Here is an 18,391-nt window from a genome sequence, read left to right on the forward strand (position 1 = left end):
TCTGTGAGCATTCAGATTTGGTTAGGGACATGGAATTATCACTCCAATGGCCCCAAACCTACACAGAGAACTGTGCAAAACCCCCTTGTCTTCAGTGGTGCTCTGGGTAGCAGCAGGAGTCTTCCTGTGGGTTTCCTGTCTGATATGAAAAAGAATCCTCAGTGCAGGATCAAGACCTCGCTGGGTGCACTGTTCCTATTTTGTATCTCTGATTGCGCGTCGTTGTAACAGGTCTATTTGTATGGAATTAATGCTGATATTATCAGATGCTGAAAAGACACAACACTCTGACTGCGCCAGATTTTTGACACATGTAGTTGAAAATCCGAATACTCATACAAGTGGTTTTAAGAAGAAAGTTGTTTTGGTTTTGGTGAGACTTGAAACCTCAATGACCGAATAAATATTTTCAGGTTCTGATTTGAAAAACCCGTAGAAAAGTTGTTTGCTTAGTGAAAACTCACAGCAGGTCAGAGTAGATGAGATGGCCACCGTTTAAATTTAGTTTGCGGTGTCATTTGGCCCTACTTATGGATCCTGCTCACATAAACTGCTGTGCAGTGGATGGGGGGATTAAGGGAATGCAGGGAGTGGAGAAAAAAAGGATAGTTGTTGTTGTTTTAAAGTGTTAAATTGTCCTTTTTTATTTAAATAGCCTCTTATAATATGAACCAACAGCAACAAAGGTAAATCGTGTTGGGAAACTTCTAAACGGCACATACTGGATGAACGGGACTCGTATTAAGGAATTTCTCTAATTTAAAGAAGATTCTAGGCTCATTCGTTTTTTAAACCTGGATTTTAATTAACTTTTAGAAAGGTGCCAGACTGGCAGGCTTGGCGCATGAAATCTGCCTATTCCTATAACCAGTACAGCCCAAGCAGCAGCTGTCTCAGCTTTCCTACACTGTCCTGACTCAGATCTGCACTCTACGGCTTGGATAAAAAAGATCTTGTTCTGGTCCATCTCTGGGGGAGCAGTTGTCTCACTGGAATACAAATGAAGAGGCAGTCTCTAGTGTAGACCAGCCCTTGTGTAAGGACCAGGGCTTTGAACTGATACTGGCAATGGAGTAAGAACCAGCAGGGGATGTGGAGCACCCTTTTGAAGCTTTTGACAGCTTTTCCTGTTAAGGGGATAGGTGGCTTCATTTTGCAGGAGTTGGAGTTTGTGTTATCTCCGCCTCCAGCTCCGGATACATGAGTTGCAGCTATCCACTCCGGAGATGACGATCATATGGCCGATTGTGGCTATGTCCTAGTCCAAAAGGGAAGGGGTGTAGTCAAATGCGCACATCCCATTGCCAGCAAAAGGCCCTTATGTTTACTGATACACCATTGTTTGGAATGCCTCGATGGAAGCAGATCAGGAAGCTTATCTAAGTCTATCCCCACCCCTCCTTTGGAGAAGCAGTTGCTTCAAAGAAATCCACTATATTTGCCACTTTTCTTTGCCTTGCTTTTATTTAAAACTATTTATACCAGTTCTCTGTCCCTTTTCAGCCTACAATGCTCTATGTAAAGAAATTTCATCTCAATTCCTCAAGTGCCATCCCTTTCCTTAGCTTAGGGCTAGTGACAGGTGCCCCTTTGTTCTTGGATTTGACACACTCTCAAATACCCTCGGAGCTTCAACTAGGCAAAAAACTTCCACTGGCAGCAAAATGCCCAAATTAGCATTTTTGCTAATTCCACATATATGCAAAGTTGCTGGCTCTGTGCCAGGAATCTTTCACACTATCCTACAATAGAAGAACAGGAGAGTTGGGATGAGGTGGGAGGTTTGGATGGGTTGGGATGGAACTGTCCTGCCTCATATGGAAAAATAGTCTAAATAGAATTTTAGATTTAGAATTTTGGGAGCAAGCTCAAATTAAAAAGGGGAGGTTGCGGGGGGGGGGGGCAGTTTGAATGGTGGAGAACCTTGCATTCCCCCGAGACTGTCTTCAAGTGGCAGTTTCCTATCACAAGTTACCTGGTTGTGGTGCACTTAAAGTTCCCAGAATCCTCAGTTTCAATACTGTTACTTTTCTGAATGTCTGCATATCATTCTACACTGTTGCTGCACTTTCTCCATTTCTATTATATGGTTTTATCATCCATCCAATAGACCTATTTGCTTGTTATCCAAAGCTAGCTTACCTGTCCATGCCCCTTATTTAATTAGGCACTATCTAAGTTTCTTTGAGCTAGTTTGTGACTTAGACTATGAATCCCATACAAGGGAGTAAGGAATATGTACTCACCCCACGCTTCTACTTTGTACCTGGAGATTGATCCAGGCACATAGAAGTAAGTGGAGCTACCCATCTTCTGCTTACTAGCTAGGTGCTTTCCAAACAGAGGGAAAATACCTGCAGAAATAAAAACAGAGGGTGAACAGAGGGTGGGTGGGAATGACTAGAGGAGATGAACCAGGATGGGATGGGTCATAATTTACTACTGGTATAGGCCACAAGTAAATTACTATGCCCCGGGAGCAAGGAAGAATCAGGGGATGAATTGTGTCTGCATACTAATGCCTTCCAGAGCTAATCCCAAGGTAGTGCAGTTTATGCACTTCACATTGCTCAAGACTGTGTTGTAAAGTCCCAGTTTAGGTTGTTTTTATTCACAACACTTTTGACTGTATATTTAATTTTATAATTATCCTTATATCTATTACTTAAACCAGATACTTTCCTGTGCAGTACTTGGTCACCATGATCTTGGTGCTCAGATACTAAGGTTATTGTCATAGAAGTAGTTATATAGCTTAGGTAAAAATATTATTAATTATTATTATTATTATATTTATTTATTTTATTAGTGAGAAAAAATGAAGAAAGGGGAATATACCATCTGTCAATCAATTTAGGTTCTTCTATTGTGTCCATCACTACTTCAGTGCTTTGGGAATGTAAAGCACTGTACAATTATGACCATATGCCTGTGAGGTGTAGGTAGGTAGGTAAGTAAATATTATCTTCATTTTACAGGTTGGGACACAAACACTTAGAAAGTTTTAAAGAGGGGAGAGAGACCCACGCTGTGAAGTGCAAGGAGATGGGATCCACTGTTCTGATTCAGGATCATTTCTAGTTTGAAGTGACTTCGCTGGGGCTATGCAGTGAGTGAGTGGCAAAACCAGGATTAGAGCTCAGGAATTCCTAGCTCTCAATCTTCTGCTTACTCTGCTTCCCTACCTACATTGCCTGAGGGGAGGGTGGAGAAATGAGAAGCATAAGATGATTTACTGCTGTTATGCCATGTACTACGGAGAGAATAGTTTTCTTTTAAATAGATTGTTGCTTGCAATTTTTTAAAAATGTCTGCTAAAATTCTGTTATGATTTAGCTGAATGGATTTTCCCATCACCTCTCTTTTTAAAGAATACCTAATTGGTGGCATAAAAAATATTGGCAGTGTCTTTCTCTTATCAATACATTAACTTTACCACACCTTATAGAAACCCTGTTGCCTATTTTTTGTTGTCTTGTATTTTTCTCCTACATGCCCACACTAAGCTGAAAATCCTCTGTTCTTGTCCTCTTAGGCCTTGTCTACACTACGAGAGTAGTTCGATTTTACTTGCATCGAATTTTTGTAATCGATATTGCAAAGTCGAACGTGTGTGTCCACACTAAGGACAGTAATTCGACTTTGTGCGTCCACACTAACGGTGATAGCGTCGACATTCGAAGCGGTGCACTGTGGTCAGCTATCCCACAGTTCCCGCAGTCCCCTCTGCCCATTGGAATTCTGGGTGTAGCCGGCAATGCCTTCTGGGTAACAAAATGAGTCGAGGGTGCTTTTGGGAAACTGTCGTCATCCGTCCATCACTCCCGCCCTCCCTCCCTGAAAGCGCCGGCGGGAAAACAGTTCGCGCGCTTTTCCAGTCATTGACAGCGCGGACGCCACTGTACTCCGAGCATGGAGCCCGCTGCGACCATCGCTGCAGTTGTGGCCGCTCTCAACGTCTCGCAGCTTATCATAAAGGTTTCCCTGAGGCAGATGCAGAAAAGTCAGGCAAGGAGGCTACGGCACCGCGGTGATGTCCTGAAGTCTGAGAGTAGCACAGACCTGTCAGAAAGCAGGCGACCCAGCGCCGAGGACATCACAGTGGCAATAGGTCATGTTGATGCCGTGGAACGGCGATTCTGGGCACGGGAGACAAGCACTGAGTGGTGGGACCGCATAGTGCTGCAGGTCTGGGATGAATCCCAGTGGCTGCGAAACTTTCGCATGCGGAAGGGAACTTTCCTGGAACTTTGTGAGTTGCTGTCCCCTGCCCTGAAGCGCAGTGACACCCGGTTGCGAGCTGCACTGAGTGTACAGAAGCGAGTGGCCATAGCCCTGTGGAAGCTTGCAACGCCAGACAGCTACCGGTCAGTCGCGAACCAGTTTGGGGTGGGCAAATCTACCGTGGGGGTTGTTGTGATGCAAGTAGCGAAGGCAATCGTTGATGTACTGCTGCCAAAGGTAGTGACCCTGGGAAACGTGGAGGCGATCATAGATGGCTTCGCAGCGATGGGATTCCCAAACTGCGGTGGGGCCATAGATGGAACTCACATCCCTATCCTGGCACCGGACCACCAGGCCACCCAGTACATTAACCGAAAGGGATACTTTTCCATGGTGCTGCAAGCACTGGTGGACCACAGGGGACGTTTTACCAACATCTACGTGGGATGGCCGGGCAAGGTTCATGACGCTCGTGTTTTCAGGAACTCTGGTCTGTTTAGACGGCTGCAACAAGGTATTTACTTCCCGGACCACAAAATAACTGTTGGGGATGTGGAGATGCCTATAGTCATCCTCGGGGACCCAGCCTACCCGCTAATGCCCTGGCTCATGAAGCCCTATACTGGCGCCCTGGACACTGAAAAAGAACTCTTCAACTACCGGCTGAGCAAGTGCAGAATGGTGGTGGAGTGTGCTTTTGGCCGTCTCAAGGGGAGATGGAGAAGCTTACTGACTCGCTGTGATCTCAGCGAAACCAATATCCCCATTGTTATAGCAGCTTGCTGTGTGCTCCACAATCTCTGTGAGAGCAAGGGGGAGACCTTTATGGCGGGGTGGGAGGTTGAGGAAAATAGCCTGGCTGGTGATTACTCACAGCCAGACAGCCGGGCGATTAGAAGAGACCAGCGGGAAGCGCTGTGCATCCGGGAGGCTTTGAAAGCAAAGTTCCTGAGTGAGCAGGGTAACCTGTGATTTTATAGTTTGTGTACTGAGAAGCTAAACCTGCCCCCGTTTCTTTACCCAGGTAATGTTGACTATCCTATCCAGTTACATACCCCCTTCACCCCCCCTCCAACACACGTGTCGAAATAAAAATAGTTCTACTTTGTTAAAGCACACCGTTTTCTTTAATACTGTTTTAGCGGGAATTTTTTAAAACTGGGACGCAGACTGTGGTGCGGGGCGGGTCTAGTGTTGTGATGCGAATGCAGCTTCTAAACTCAAGGATTGACAGGCTCCGCTGCGGTGGGATGCTTGTTTCAACGGAGCCTGTCACCCCTCCTGATCGGGACTGTGTGTATGGGAGGTCTATTTGACTTTGTGGCAGGGGGAGGACGGTTACAGATCCCATGCTGTGTGGCTCTGTGATCCTGTCTAAGGACCGGCGCTTAAGATCTGTAACTGCCCTCCCCCGCCACAAAGTCACAGAGCAACCCACCCCCCCCAACATTACATCAAAACAACCTCCCAGACTAACCGGGGCAACTAGTCACTGCATCACTGCACTGTGTATGTGCCCTGCTGCTGTGCCTGCCCCCGACTATGTACCCTGCCAAAGGAGACTGTCCTGTCCAATTTCCAACCCCCTTTCCCCTCCTCCTCCAAAAGAACATGATTGAAACAGTAGTTAACAGAAACGAATTTTTTATTATCAACTACACATGGCATTGGGAGGTGAAACTTGGACGTGGGCTTGTGTCAGGCGGGAAGGAAAGAACTTTTCAAATTTTGGGAAATGAGAGCCTTCTGCTACTAGAGCTCTCTGCAGGGGTGGAGTGAGAGTTAGCAGGGACTCTGCCGCCTCTCCTTCTTTGCACTTTGGGTGAGGTGGGTATGGGACTTGGTGGCGGGGGAGGGCGGTTAGAGATGGACTGCAGCGGGGCTCTGTCCTCCTGCCTCCGTTCCTGCAGAACATCCACAAGGCGCCGGAGCGTGTCCGTTTGCTCCCTCAGTAGTCCAAGCAGCGTTTGAGTCGCCTGCTGGTCTTCCTGCCGCCACCTCTCCTCCCGATCCATGTTGGCTTGGTGCATTCGGGTCAAGTTCTCCCGCCACTGGGTCTGCTGTGCTGCCTGGGCTTGGGAAGAGGCCATAAGCTCAGAGAACATGTCCTCCCGTGTCCTCTTCTTCCTACGCCTAATCCGCGCTAGCCTCTGGGAGTGTGATTCCAGGCTAGGTTGTGAGACAGTCGCAGACGGGGCTGTGGAAATGGGAAAAAGGGAGTGAATTCCTCTGAAAGATAAATGTAGTTGTGAACAAAGAACATAGTCTTTCTCTGTGAACAAGACCATGCACAGCACCTTTCACATGCGCACTCAGCACAAGGTCGAATTCTCGGCCTTCGCATTCTGTGCCTGGGGTCTTGAACAGCACATTTGAGAAGCGAGGCAGCACAACGGAATTTCTGTTGCAGGCAGACATGGTAAGCCGTACACTTGTGGCAGTTTAAAACTTTTATATTACCACTGGCCTCATTTCACATTTAAATCAATGTCAGTCCCTGCTGCCAGCAATCCGGCAAGCGGGAACTCTGCCCCTGTCCCACCCCCTCGCGGCTGTCCCCGGGAATGATCCCTTTCGGCTGCCCCTCTCCCGCCTCCACCGCGTGGCTGCAAACCAGCGGTGACAGTTCTGTAAAGGAACGGGAAAGCAGTCCCAACACTAACATTCCCCTACCTAATTAAAAGCAGGTCACCATGGCCGACATCACCCTGATGAGGATCTCCGAGAGCGACAAAGAGAGAATGCTCCGGGAAAGCCTCCAAAGACCAGGGCCGTATGCCGCCCTGCTGTGCAGAGCAATGATCCCCGAGTACCTGATAATCTCGTGGCGCGGCAACGTGTCGTACTTCGGAGGACCCAATAAGGCCGCTCTCCCCAAGAACCTCATGCAACGGCTTTCAAGTTACCTCCAGGAGAGCTTCATCGAGATGTCCCAGGAGGATTACTGCTCTATCCCCGCACATATAGACCGCATTTTACTGTAGCTGCAGTAGCAGGGAATACACAGTAGAGCGGCTTGTGCAGGACAATCACTGAAAACCGGACATTGCTAGATTTCTTTTCAAAACTTGCACTGCCCCTTACTAAACCGTTAAGCGCCTAGGGCACACTAATCATGAACAACCCATTCTTTTAATTGTTAATATTCCTGTTTTGTTAAAAATAAATGTTTAGATGTTTACAACACTTACTGGCTGATCCTTCACCAGATTCTGTGTCCGGGGTAATGGCTGGGGACGCTTCGTAGGGGATCTCTGTAAGGGTGATGAAGAGATCCTGGCTGTCGGGGAAATCAGCGTTGTGAGAGCTGCCAACTGCCTCGCCCTCCTCATCTCCTTCCTCATCTTCCCCATCCCCTAACATGTCTGAGGAACCGGCCGTGGACAGTATCCCATCCTCAGAGTCCACGGTCACTGGTGGGGTAGTGGTGGCGGCAGCACCGAGGATGGAATGCAGTGCCTCGTAGAAACGGGATGTCTGGGGATGGGATCCGGAGCGTCCGTTTGCCTCTTTGGTCTTCTGGTAGCCTTGTCTCAGCTCCTTGATTTTCACGCGGCACTGCGTTGCATCCCGGCTGTATCCTCTCTCTGCCATGTCTTTAGAGATCTTCTCGTAGATCTTTGCATTCCTTCTTTTGGATCGCAGCTCGGAAAGCACGGACTCATCGCCCCACACAGCGATGAGATCCAAGACTTCACGATCAGTCCATGCTGGGGCTCTCTTTCTATTCCCAGACTGCACGGCCATCACTGCTGGAGAGCTCTGCATCGTTGCCAGTGCTGCTGTGCTCGCCACGATGTCCAGACAGGAAATGAGATTCAAACTGGCCAGACAGGAAAAGGAATTCAAATTCAAATTTTCCCGGGGCTTTTCCTGTGTGGCTGGTCAGAGCATCCGAGCTCGCACTGCTGTCCAGAGCGTCAACAGAGTGGTGCACTGTGGGATAGCTCCCGGAGCTATTAGCGTCGATTTCCATCCACACCTAGCCTAATTCGACATGGCCATGTCGAATTTAGCGCTACTCCCCTCGTCGGGGAGGAGTACAGAAGTCGAATTAAAGAGACCTCTATGTCGAACTAAATAGCATCGCAGTGTGGACGGGTGCAGGGTTAATTCGATTTAACGGCGCTAACTTCGACATAAACGCCTAGTGTAGACCAGGCCTTAGACAAGCCCCTTATATAAATATCCTCCACTCCAAAAATATGCCTGTGCATTAGCAAAAATTCCAGGGCAGAACCATGCAGCACTCAGAACCCAAAATGCCCTGGGTAGACTCTCAGCATCTTACATCCAAGAACTGCACTGGGCTTTCTGCCTGTTGGACTTTAGACCTCGATCAAGCAAAGCACTTAAGCACATGACTGCAATGGGACTATTCATGCTTAAAGTATGTGCTTAAATGCTTTTCTGCATTGAGGGCCAACATAGAGGGTTGGCAAGTTATGTCCATTTACATGTATTGCTGCTAAGGAGGACATGATCATTAGAATCATAGAATATCAGGGTTGGAAGGGAGCTCAGGAGGTCATCTAATCCAACCCCCTGCTCAAAGCAGGACCAATTCCTAACTAAATCATCCCAGCCAGGGCTTTGTCAAGCCTGACCTTCAAAACCTCTAAGGAAGGAGATTCCATCACCTCCCTAGGTAACCCATTGCAGTGCTTCACCACCCTCCTAGTGAAAAAGTTTTTTCCTAATATCCAACCTAAACCTCCCCCACTGCAACTTGAGACCATTACTCCTTGTTCTGTCATCTGCTACCACTGACAACAGTCTAGATCCATCCTCTTTAGAACCCCCTTTCAGGTAGTTGAAAGTAGCTATCAAATCCCCCCTCATTCTTCTCTTCTGCAGACTAAACAATCCCAGTTCCCCCAGCCTCTCCTCATAAGTCATGTGCTCCAGCCCCCTAATCATTTTTGTTGCCTTCTGCTGGTCTCTTTCCAATTTTTCCACATCCTCTTGTAGTGTGGAGCCCAAAACTGGACATAGTACTCCAGATGAGGCCTCACCAATGTCGAATAGAGGGGAATGATCACGTCCCTCAATCTGCTGGCAATGCCCCTACTTATACAGCCCAAAATGCCATTAGCCTTCTTGGCAACAAGGGCACACTGTCAACTCATATTCAGCTTCTCATCCACTGTAACCCCTATGTCCTTTTCTGCAGAACTGCTGCCTAGCCATTCGGTCCCTAGTGTGTAGCAGTGCATGGGATTCTTCCGTCCTAAGTGCAAGACTCTGCAATTGTCCTTGTTGAACCTCATCAGGTTTCTTTTGGCCCAATCCTCTAATTTGTCTAGGTCCCTCTGTATCTTATCCCTACCCTCCAGCGTATCTACCACTCCTCCCAGTTTAGTGTCCTCTGCAAACTTGCCAAGAGTGCAGTCCATGCCATCCTCCAGATCATTAATGAAGATATTGAACAAAACTGTCCCCAGGACCAACCCTTGGGGCACTCCGCTTGATACCGGCTGCCAACTAGACATGGAGCCATTGATCACTATCTGTTGAGCCCGACGATCTAGCCAGCTTTCTATCCACCTTATAGTCCATTCATCCAGCCCATTCTTCTTTAACTTGCCGGCAAGAATACTGTGGGAGACCATATCAAAAGCTTTGCTAATGTCAAGGAATAACACATCCAGTTTTCCCCTCATCCACCAAGCCAATTATCTCCTCATAGAAGGCAATTAGGTTAGTCGGGCATGACTTGCCCTTGGTGAATCCATGCTGACTATTCCTGATCACTTTCCTCTAAGTGCTTCAGAATTGATTCCTTGAGGACCTGCTCCATGATTTTTCCAGGGACTGAGGTGAGGCTGACTGGCCTGTAGTTCCCTGGATCCTCCTCCTTCCCTTTTTTAGAGATGGGCACTACATTTAGCCTTTTTCCAGTCATCCGGGACCTTCCCTGATCGCCATGAATTTTCAAAGATAATGGCCAATGGCTCTGCAATCACATCCGCCAACTCCTTTAGCACCCTCGGATGCAGCACATCCGGTCCCATGGATTTGTGCTCATCCAGCTTTTCTAAATAGTCCCAAACCACTTCTTTTTCCACAGAGGGCTGGTCACCTTCTCCCCATACTGTGCTGCCCAATGCAGTAGTCTGGGAGCTGATCTTGTTCATGAAGACAGAGGCAAAAAAAGGATTGAGTGCATTAGCTTTTTCTACATCCTCTGTCACTCTGATAGCTATTGGTAAAGGAGCAAATGAGGTTGAAAGACATGCTAAGATCCATGGTCTGCATTTCTTAATCAGAAAGCCAAACGAGTAAGAAGAACTATAGTCCCCATTAAACAGCACTCATTGCTGTTAGAATCTTTGGGTTTAAATCAGTATCTTGTGAACCTGCTGATTTAATGGATTTTCCAGTTTCATGTGTGCTCATGACTAAGTACTATGTCAAGTGACAGAAGAGAAAATTTACCCTTTTATTACATCTGTTGCAACACCATTCTAGTCAGGGTGCTTAAAGTTGGCTGGAATGTCACCTTGGGTTTTTTTGATTGTCTGAACTTTGTGTCTTCCTATATGCTGGGAAAACCAAATTGAGCATTATTGCAATTGAAAAATAATAATAGCACATGAATGTTTATGATGGTTATTTCAGTTGAGATTTGTTCAGAATAAAAGATTTAGAGATTTTTTTTTGTACCACAAAGACAACTGTGGCTTTGTTGGTTTCATAAAAATATTACTTCCTTGGAAGAAATCCTTGCTAAGCCAATCACTTATCCCTTCCTCTCTTTTTATGCAAAGAACTGCACCTGAGACCCCCACACATGTAGAATTGTATACAAGAAAAATATTCAGTGTACCTCAACCATGAATTGGCTCATGTAGGATATGTTGTAGTAGTAGCAGTCGAATAATCCAAAATGTAATAGGATGTTTAATGGAGTGCATGGTATTTGTCTCCTTATAAACATGAAATGATATTTGATGCACGTTTTAAGATCAGAACAATGTAATTCATTGCATAATTACGATTTCACAGAAGGTTTGGCATAGGTTTTCTTTTATAATGTGTATCAATGGCTGTCAAGCCCACCCAAATTGCACAACTGGAGGTGATGACCATTACCACTTTATCAGATCTGACCACTTAAACCAAAGTTTGATTGAGCGAACATAAAGCTCTGAAAATGTGGAATAGTGTGTATTTGTAACATAATCACTAACATTATATCACTGCCGTTTTTACAAGCAGTTTAGTTTTCCTCTGTTAGCCAGAGTATATTTTTACCTTTCCTCTAGCATAAGTCACTTCTACTGTAAAAACCTGTATTGCAGAAAAGAGAGTAAAGGTAAATATCCTCCTCTTTGCTGTGGATGACTAACCCTAACAAATGTTAGTAGGAGTTCTCCATGTGAATAGGGAGAAGAATTTGATATCCTATAATTAACTTTTAACATAACTGGTTTAAACATCTGTCAAGGCGATTCTGATTTTATTTTTTAAATCACAAGATCTGGATTAATGGGTAACTTCTCACCCCATCTCCTGCCATATCTAGTCCCTATGGATAATGTAACTATTCCTAGAAATTCTGAGAACAAACAAGCTTTCTGTGAAGATGTGCACATTGTATGTAGGGTGTTAATCATCATAGGATAGACCTGATTCAAATCTATAGTACCACAAGGAAAGCCACAGAAGGTGCAGTGGGTTGAGTTTGGAGAAGCACCCAGAAGTTTGGCTGTTAATCCAAATTCTATCCCTCATCCTGCAATGAGCTCTAAACAAGCAGATCTTTGATGCAGAGCCCCATTCAAATCCATGGTATTCTATTGTGGGCACTGCAGTCTGTACAGCTGGAGCAATTTGTATGATTGGGATTTTTAACTGCTCTATGGGCCTGATCCAAATAGAGCTGTATGAATAATGGATTTTTTAATTCCCTGGCAATTTTGAAAAATCAAAAAAAATTGTTTCAGGTCAACATTTTCCAAAAATTTTACTGAATCAAAAAGTTGACAATTTCATTTTTGGGTTGAATGACAAATGGGCTTTTTAGATAAAATCCAAATGTTTCACTGATTTTTAAACATTTTTAAAACATTTTACTTTTAAAAAGATAAATTTTGAAACAAAGTTGTTTCAAACCAAAAAAAATCAAAACATTTTGTTTCAAAAATGTCAAAACAAAGGTTTTTTTAAAAAAAATCAAAAGAATTCTGCAAGGTTTGTTTAACCAAAACATTTTGGCGAAACAGACACGAATTCAATAAACATTTTGGTGTCACTTAATTTGCATTTTTCACTGGAAAAGTTTTTTGGCCAAAACTTTTCACCTGGTTCTAGGGCCAAGAGCTATTGGAATCACTGGGATTCTTTCTATTGACCCCCCAATGGGGTGTTAGATCAGGGTCTGTTTGAGCTTTTTGGGGCTGCAAAATTAAAATACAACTCTCACAAGAACATAATTTCCAGGACATCCTGTTTCCAGGTGGGCTGGAAATATCGTAATAGACTATTCTCCTGGTATTTCATTACTTCTGGTTCCACTGCAGAAAACAGACCAAGCATAAAGGCTAGTGCGGAGGGTGAGGTGATATATATTTCATATGTGAAAGCAGGTTCAGTTTTGGTTAAGTTCAAGTAATTGGCAGAATGTCAAGTGAGTCCTTACTTTATGCGGGCTGGTTTATCCATCTCTACTTATTATGCCCTTATACAATTCCAGATTTCCTGTGGCAGTCCTTTCACAAACACAGCTCTGATTAAACTCAATGGGAGTTCTGCTTGAGGAATTAAGAGGCATGAAAACCACATTCTGTAATTCCATGATTTTCACATTTAGAAGATGACAAACTCCCTACACAGCACTTTCTCAGCCTTATATGCATCTCAAGAATGTGGATGCCAAAGGAAAGTGGCAGAGAATGTCCAAAAATGAGTTGATGGCTGTAGTGAGTGCTTATGCCGTTTCATAATGAAAGATTATTGAACATTTCCCCAAAAAGCAGCTGTGCAAACTACTCTTACTATGGGAGGAGAAAGCATGCACACTAATCCTTGAACCAGTGCTCCAAGTCCATAGATTCCCATGTGTACATTTGATCTCTCAAAGGAAATACCTGTTAGAGTTGTAAGAGTCCTATAAACTAAACACTAACAAATTCTCTGTACAATTTCCCACCAAAACATCAAGACAATTCACAATTAATTTTTAATACATAAAATCATACTTCACTAACCTGAGGAGCAAATTTGTCCCTGTTGTCATTTCACTGACCTTAGTTCATCTACACCAGGGATAAATGTATGCCTAAAACAAAACCACAAAATCCATTCACTCAAGACACTTTTCTTTTGTATGTAAAGGTTCTTTTTCATCCATGAAAGCAGCAAGGAGTCCTGTGGCACCTTATAGACTTCGGATGCATGGCGAAGAAGTGGGTATTCACCCACGAAAGCTCATGCTCCTATTCGTCTGTTAGTCTATAAGGTGCCACAGGACTCCTTGCTGCTTTTACAGATCCAGACTAACACGGCTACCCCTTTGATACTTTTCATCCATGGTGCCTTCTTGTAATGCTGTAGATAATATCCTGCCACTCTTTAAACACCATGGCCTGGCCTTGGGTAAGTAGGTAGGCACATATGGCATGCAAATACATCTTGAAGGCAGGGAAAGGAGAAAATTCACCGGAAGTTTCCAAGGGTTCTTAAATACCAAAATAACATGAGCCAGAGTCTAATGCAAATCAGTATCACTGTAGATCCATTTACATTGGAGCTACAATGATTGACACTAGCTGAGTCTCTGACCCTGTTGCTTTATTTCCTGTTGGTCAAAGCTGCATAATAGGGATTGTGAATAAGGGCCTAATTCAGCACCCTGACTCATAAGCAGTCCCATTGAAGCCAAATGGACTGCAGACCTGATGCTAGATATGTGTGAAGCATATAATTCATTGTCATTAGGAGTGTCAACATGTTTGTACTCTTCCAATTAACTAATGAAATTTCATTGTATAAAATATTCATAGGTTTCAAGGCCAAAGGGGAATATTGTGATTATCTAGTCTGTCCTACCGTATAACACAGGCTGCAGAATTTCCCTAAAACAATTCCTAGGAAATTTATGGGGGAAAAATCCAGTCTTGATTTAATATGAAGCTATTAAGAGAACGTTACTAAAGGCAAAATTCTCCCCTCACATCTGCATAGTGGCTCTTGACTCCCAGTGTTCTGCTTTCCCTACACATATGGAACTCCCACCAAGGTAAATGGTAATTCTAGTCCATGTAGGGAGCACAAAATACTGGAATTGAGATCCACCAGGTGGATTGGAGAGCAGATTTTTAGCATAGCGAGTCTGATCTAGCTCATATTTAAAAATCAACTCCCACTGAAGTCAATAGGACACTTTCCATTGAACTGTGCCCTAAGTATATACTGAGTGAATAACTGACTTTTATTTTTAATTTTTTAAGTTTGGAGGCCAAACTGAAATATAAAATTCCTTTTAGTTTTAACCTATTGTGAATTTGTTTTAGTTTTTTCTCATTGAGACAAAAATTATTTTGGGTGAAAGAAAATGTTTTGTTCCAATGAATTCTAGATCACTTTCATGTCATTTTCTGATGTTTTTCCCCCTCACCCATTTTTTGGTTAAAAAATTAGCTACATTTTTAAAGAAAATGCCATTTAGAAATAGTCAAAATCAAATGTTTCAAAACAAAGTTGGAAGAAAAAACTTGGAAATGGCCAAAGCTCTTCATTTTTAAAATGGGCAATAAAATTTTGTTTTCACTTTTTTTCTTTTTTAATAAGGTATGTGGCGGGTGGGCTGAAATGGTTCATCTAAACTTAACCAGAATTCACAAATAGTTTGTTCCATGAAACATTCTTTTTTTGTGAATTAATTTTTTTGGCAAATAATATCACCGAGGTCTAGTACCTATATGTACCTCCAAAGCTCTCCCCCAGTTGTCAGAGCTAAGAATCCAGATTCTAACAGAGCTAGAAGAGAATTCTGAGTTTGCTGTAAAAGATCTCATGGCTTGCTCACCTTTTGTTCAGAATTCAATGACTGTATGTGGGTAGTATTTTAAGCACAAACTGGGTTGATCCAGACCACACATGCACCTGCAGAAACAAACATTTCACCTCTTTAGAGCTGATGAGAAGAATGCACCAACCTTGCTTGGCCTAGGTGAAATTGGATATACCGCCACCCTCACAGTCAATAAATTACATGGGCTAGAAGTGGGGAAAATGTCCACAATTCCTGCTTGCTAAGCCCGGAGAATATAAATTCAGTGTGCACACAAACATACTCAAGCTACTAACTTAATTTCTAGAGCTTGGACATCAGTACTTTTATTATAAATCGATGAGCACATCGGCAAATAAGCATGCCAAACATTAAATATGGACATGCCAACTTCTGACCAGTACGTTACCTAATGTTCCAGAATTGCTGTATGTTAAAAATCAGGGTTGGGCATTAGTTCTTTGAATGTTGCCTCTCACATTTAAATTCAACTGTAAAAGTACTGTGACTAGCATCGGTATTAGTTGAGCTGTTGCTATCCTGAATAATTTATCCTAGAAACTATTATGAAGCTATAATAATTACTGGGGAATATTATGATTTACAATTAGCTCCCACAATTTACAATTAGGCTTAACTCAAATGTAGACCAAGTGCAATATCAAATAACACTTAAATCAAGTGCTGTGCTTATGTGATTTTTGTGTTGTTATTGTCAGAGAGCTATAATTTTGGCATCATTAGGATGAAAGCAACAAACGTTTTGACATTAAAAAGTTACATTACACAGTGATCAGTTATTCTCTATCAGACTGGCTCAGATGGAGAGTGCAGAATGTTTTCACTACTAATCTAGCCAACACTCTTCTCAGTGCTGTCATTCTAATTGCTCTTCTACCCCAGAAAGAAAACGTGCTGCAGAAGGAGGACACAGCAAAACCTGTAGAAGAACTGAAATAGCCTTGTCAAGTCTGTAGCTTTTTTAATAATGGTAGTTGGGTCTTTTCTCCCCATTTATTCTTAGTCAAACTACCAATAAAATATAAAGGTTTAAATAAATTAATCTGTTACTAGACAACTCTCGCTTCTAGAAGTATGTTTCTCATTAAGAATGTTGGCACTTTTTGATTTCCAGGGTAGAAATGTGTCCCAGAATTCTGTTCAACTTGCACATTCACAGCATACTTTGTCAGTCAACTGCACATTTACAGTGTTTTCTGTTTATTGTAAGTATCATCATAAAGGGTTAGGACTCTCTTGTCTTGAAATGTCATGTTGTCCTATAGCTCTGTGTTATTTTATGAGTTGACTGTCCCCTATTCCCTTACGTCCACAGATTTCTTACCCCCATTCTCCCATTAAGTGTTTTTCTTGATTGTGTCTCTGCTCCCATCAGTAACTACAAGAAAAGAAAAGTGGGCTTATTGGACTGGGCCTCCTTTGCTTACAGCACCTCCTTCAGGTGGGTGGAAGTAGGAAGTGCAGCAGCATCTCTGCTTCCTACCGCCCTTCAGTCTGAAGAAGGGATTGGGAGAGCTGATGGGCAGGAGCCTGAGAGCATCCAGCTGGAGACTGGAGGAGGAAGCTGGAGAAGGGTGCATGCATACAGGAGCAGGAGTAGAACCAGGAGAGGAACAGCTGCTCTCCAGCTACATTAAAGGTCTGGCACACACTGCAGTAAGACTCCAGCTATTTGTTTCCATGGTGGGAGAGCTGCTATTGGCTGAATAGAAATGGCTGAATTTGAGATGCAATTTTCAGCCTATAGTTTGCTCGAATACTTTCACTCTAGGGTGAGTGTCACGGAGTCCCCGGGCGATGCTCTGCAACTGCTCCCTACAAAGCCAGTCGGGACTCTGGTGAAGTCTCCTCTCTGTGAGCAGACTGTCTTCAGGGCAAGAAACTCACATGGCTTCACCTTCCTGGGTCTGACCTTGGAGCATTCAGCAACCTCTGTCCCTCCGTGCGCTTCCCACAGCAAGTCCCCCAGGTGGGGTCCTGGGGAAGCCAGAAGATCCTGCACCCCCACTTCGCAGTCAGATGTGACTCTTAGCCAGCCAGTAAAACAGAGGTTTATTAGATGACAGGAACATGATCTAAAACAGAGCTTGTAGGTACAGAGACCAGGACCCCTCAGCCGGGTCCATTTTGGGGGGCAGTGAGCCAGACACCCACGTCTGCACTTCACTCCTCGTCCCCAGCTAGCTCCAAACTGAAACTCTCCAGTCCCTCCTCTCTGGCTTTTGTCTCTTTCCTGGGCCAGGAGGTCACCTGATCTTTGTTCTCCAACACCTTCAGTTGGCATCTTTGCAAAGGAGGGGCCCAGGCCATTAGTTGCCAGGAGACAGAGTGCCGGCCATTCTCCGTGCAGACAGTATCACAGGGGCCATCTTGGGCTCTGCAACAATTATACACCCTGATCCCCACACCTAGATACCTAAGAAATGCATAGGGGAAACTGAGGCACCCACACAGTATTCAGAGAAAACATTAAGAACATTCCCACTTCGTCACAGTGAATGGTCGCTGGTGTGGATTTGTTTCTGGTTCCTGACAGGATGACTGAAGCTGTTAAGCAAGAGAAAAGCAAATGAAAAATAGAGCTGAATGAAAGTGTGTGGTGGTTTTTTTGTTTGTTTTTGTTTTTGTTACAAACTCCAACTTTTTTTCAAAATCTGAGATGTAATTGAAATTCAAGCAATCCTAATGACAAGTAACACACCTCCACTAAGAACTGGTGAAAGTTTGAAGCTTTCATAGGTTTTCATGATAACTTTGTGGTTGTCAGAATAATGCAAAGCAAATCATTTGTGGCTCAGATTTGATTTGGTGGCATGTACAGGATCATAGTATTCATTATTCAAAAATTCTCAATTAGCTCTCTGTATAATATAAATGTGTAGCTAGATCTACCTTACTGCCTCTGCAGATGGTGCCTCCAGATTGGAATTGAGGCACATTAGTAAAGCTGGGTGGAGAAGCTTTCAGGGCTGCTGCTTGTGTTGTACCTGAGGTCTAGTCTAACCTACAAACTTAGGTCATAGAATCATAGATTACGGTTGGAAGAGAACTCAGGAGGTCATTTAGTCCAACCCCCTGCTCAAAGCAGGACCAACCCCAACTAAATCATCCCAGCCAGGACTTTGTCAA

The 18,391-nt window shown here is 44.0% G+C and overlaps 1 protein-coding gene across 1 annotated transcript; it reads right to left on the minus strand.

Moving 5' to 3' along the window:
• Positions 1–5,851: 5,851 nt before the first annotated feature.
• LOC135982189 (uncharacterized) lies at positions 5,852–7,992 on the minus strand. The gene is made up of 2 exons (XM_065587681.1): positions 7,416–7,992; positions 5,852–6,421 (listed from the first exon to the last, which is right to left on the minus strand). Exons 1-2 carry the CDS (start codon positions 7,990–7,992, stop codon positions 5,946–5,948), a joined length of 1,053 nt encoding a protein of 350 aa, XP_065443753.1. The 3' UTR covers positions 5,852–5,945.
• Between the last annotated feature and the right edge of the window lie 10,399 nt (positions 7,993–18,391).

Source organism: Chrysemys picta, chromosome 3 (assembly GCF_011386835.1).
Source record: "Chrysemys picta bellii isolate R12L10 chromosome 3, ASM1138683v2, whole genome shotgun sequence".
Classification (NCBI taxonomy): Eukaryota; Metazoa; Chordata; order Testudines; family Emydidae; genus Chrysemys; species Chrysemys picta.

Excerpts from the sequence above, each read along its gene's own strand:
- LOC135982189 (XM_065587681.1), bottom strand. The coding sequence starts at position 7,992 with ATGCAGAGCTCTCCAGCAGTGATGGCCGTGCAGTCTGGGAATAGAAAG. Across the intron at positions 6,422-7,415 it reads ATCTGGTGAAGGATCAGCCA|CCCCGTCTGCGACTGTCTCA; the intron begins GTAAGTGTTGTA and ends CCATTTCCACAG.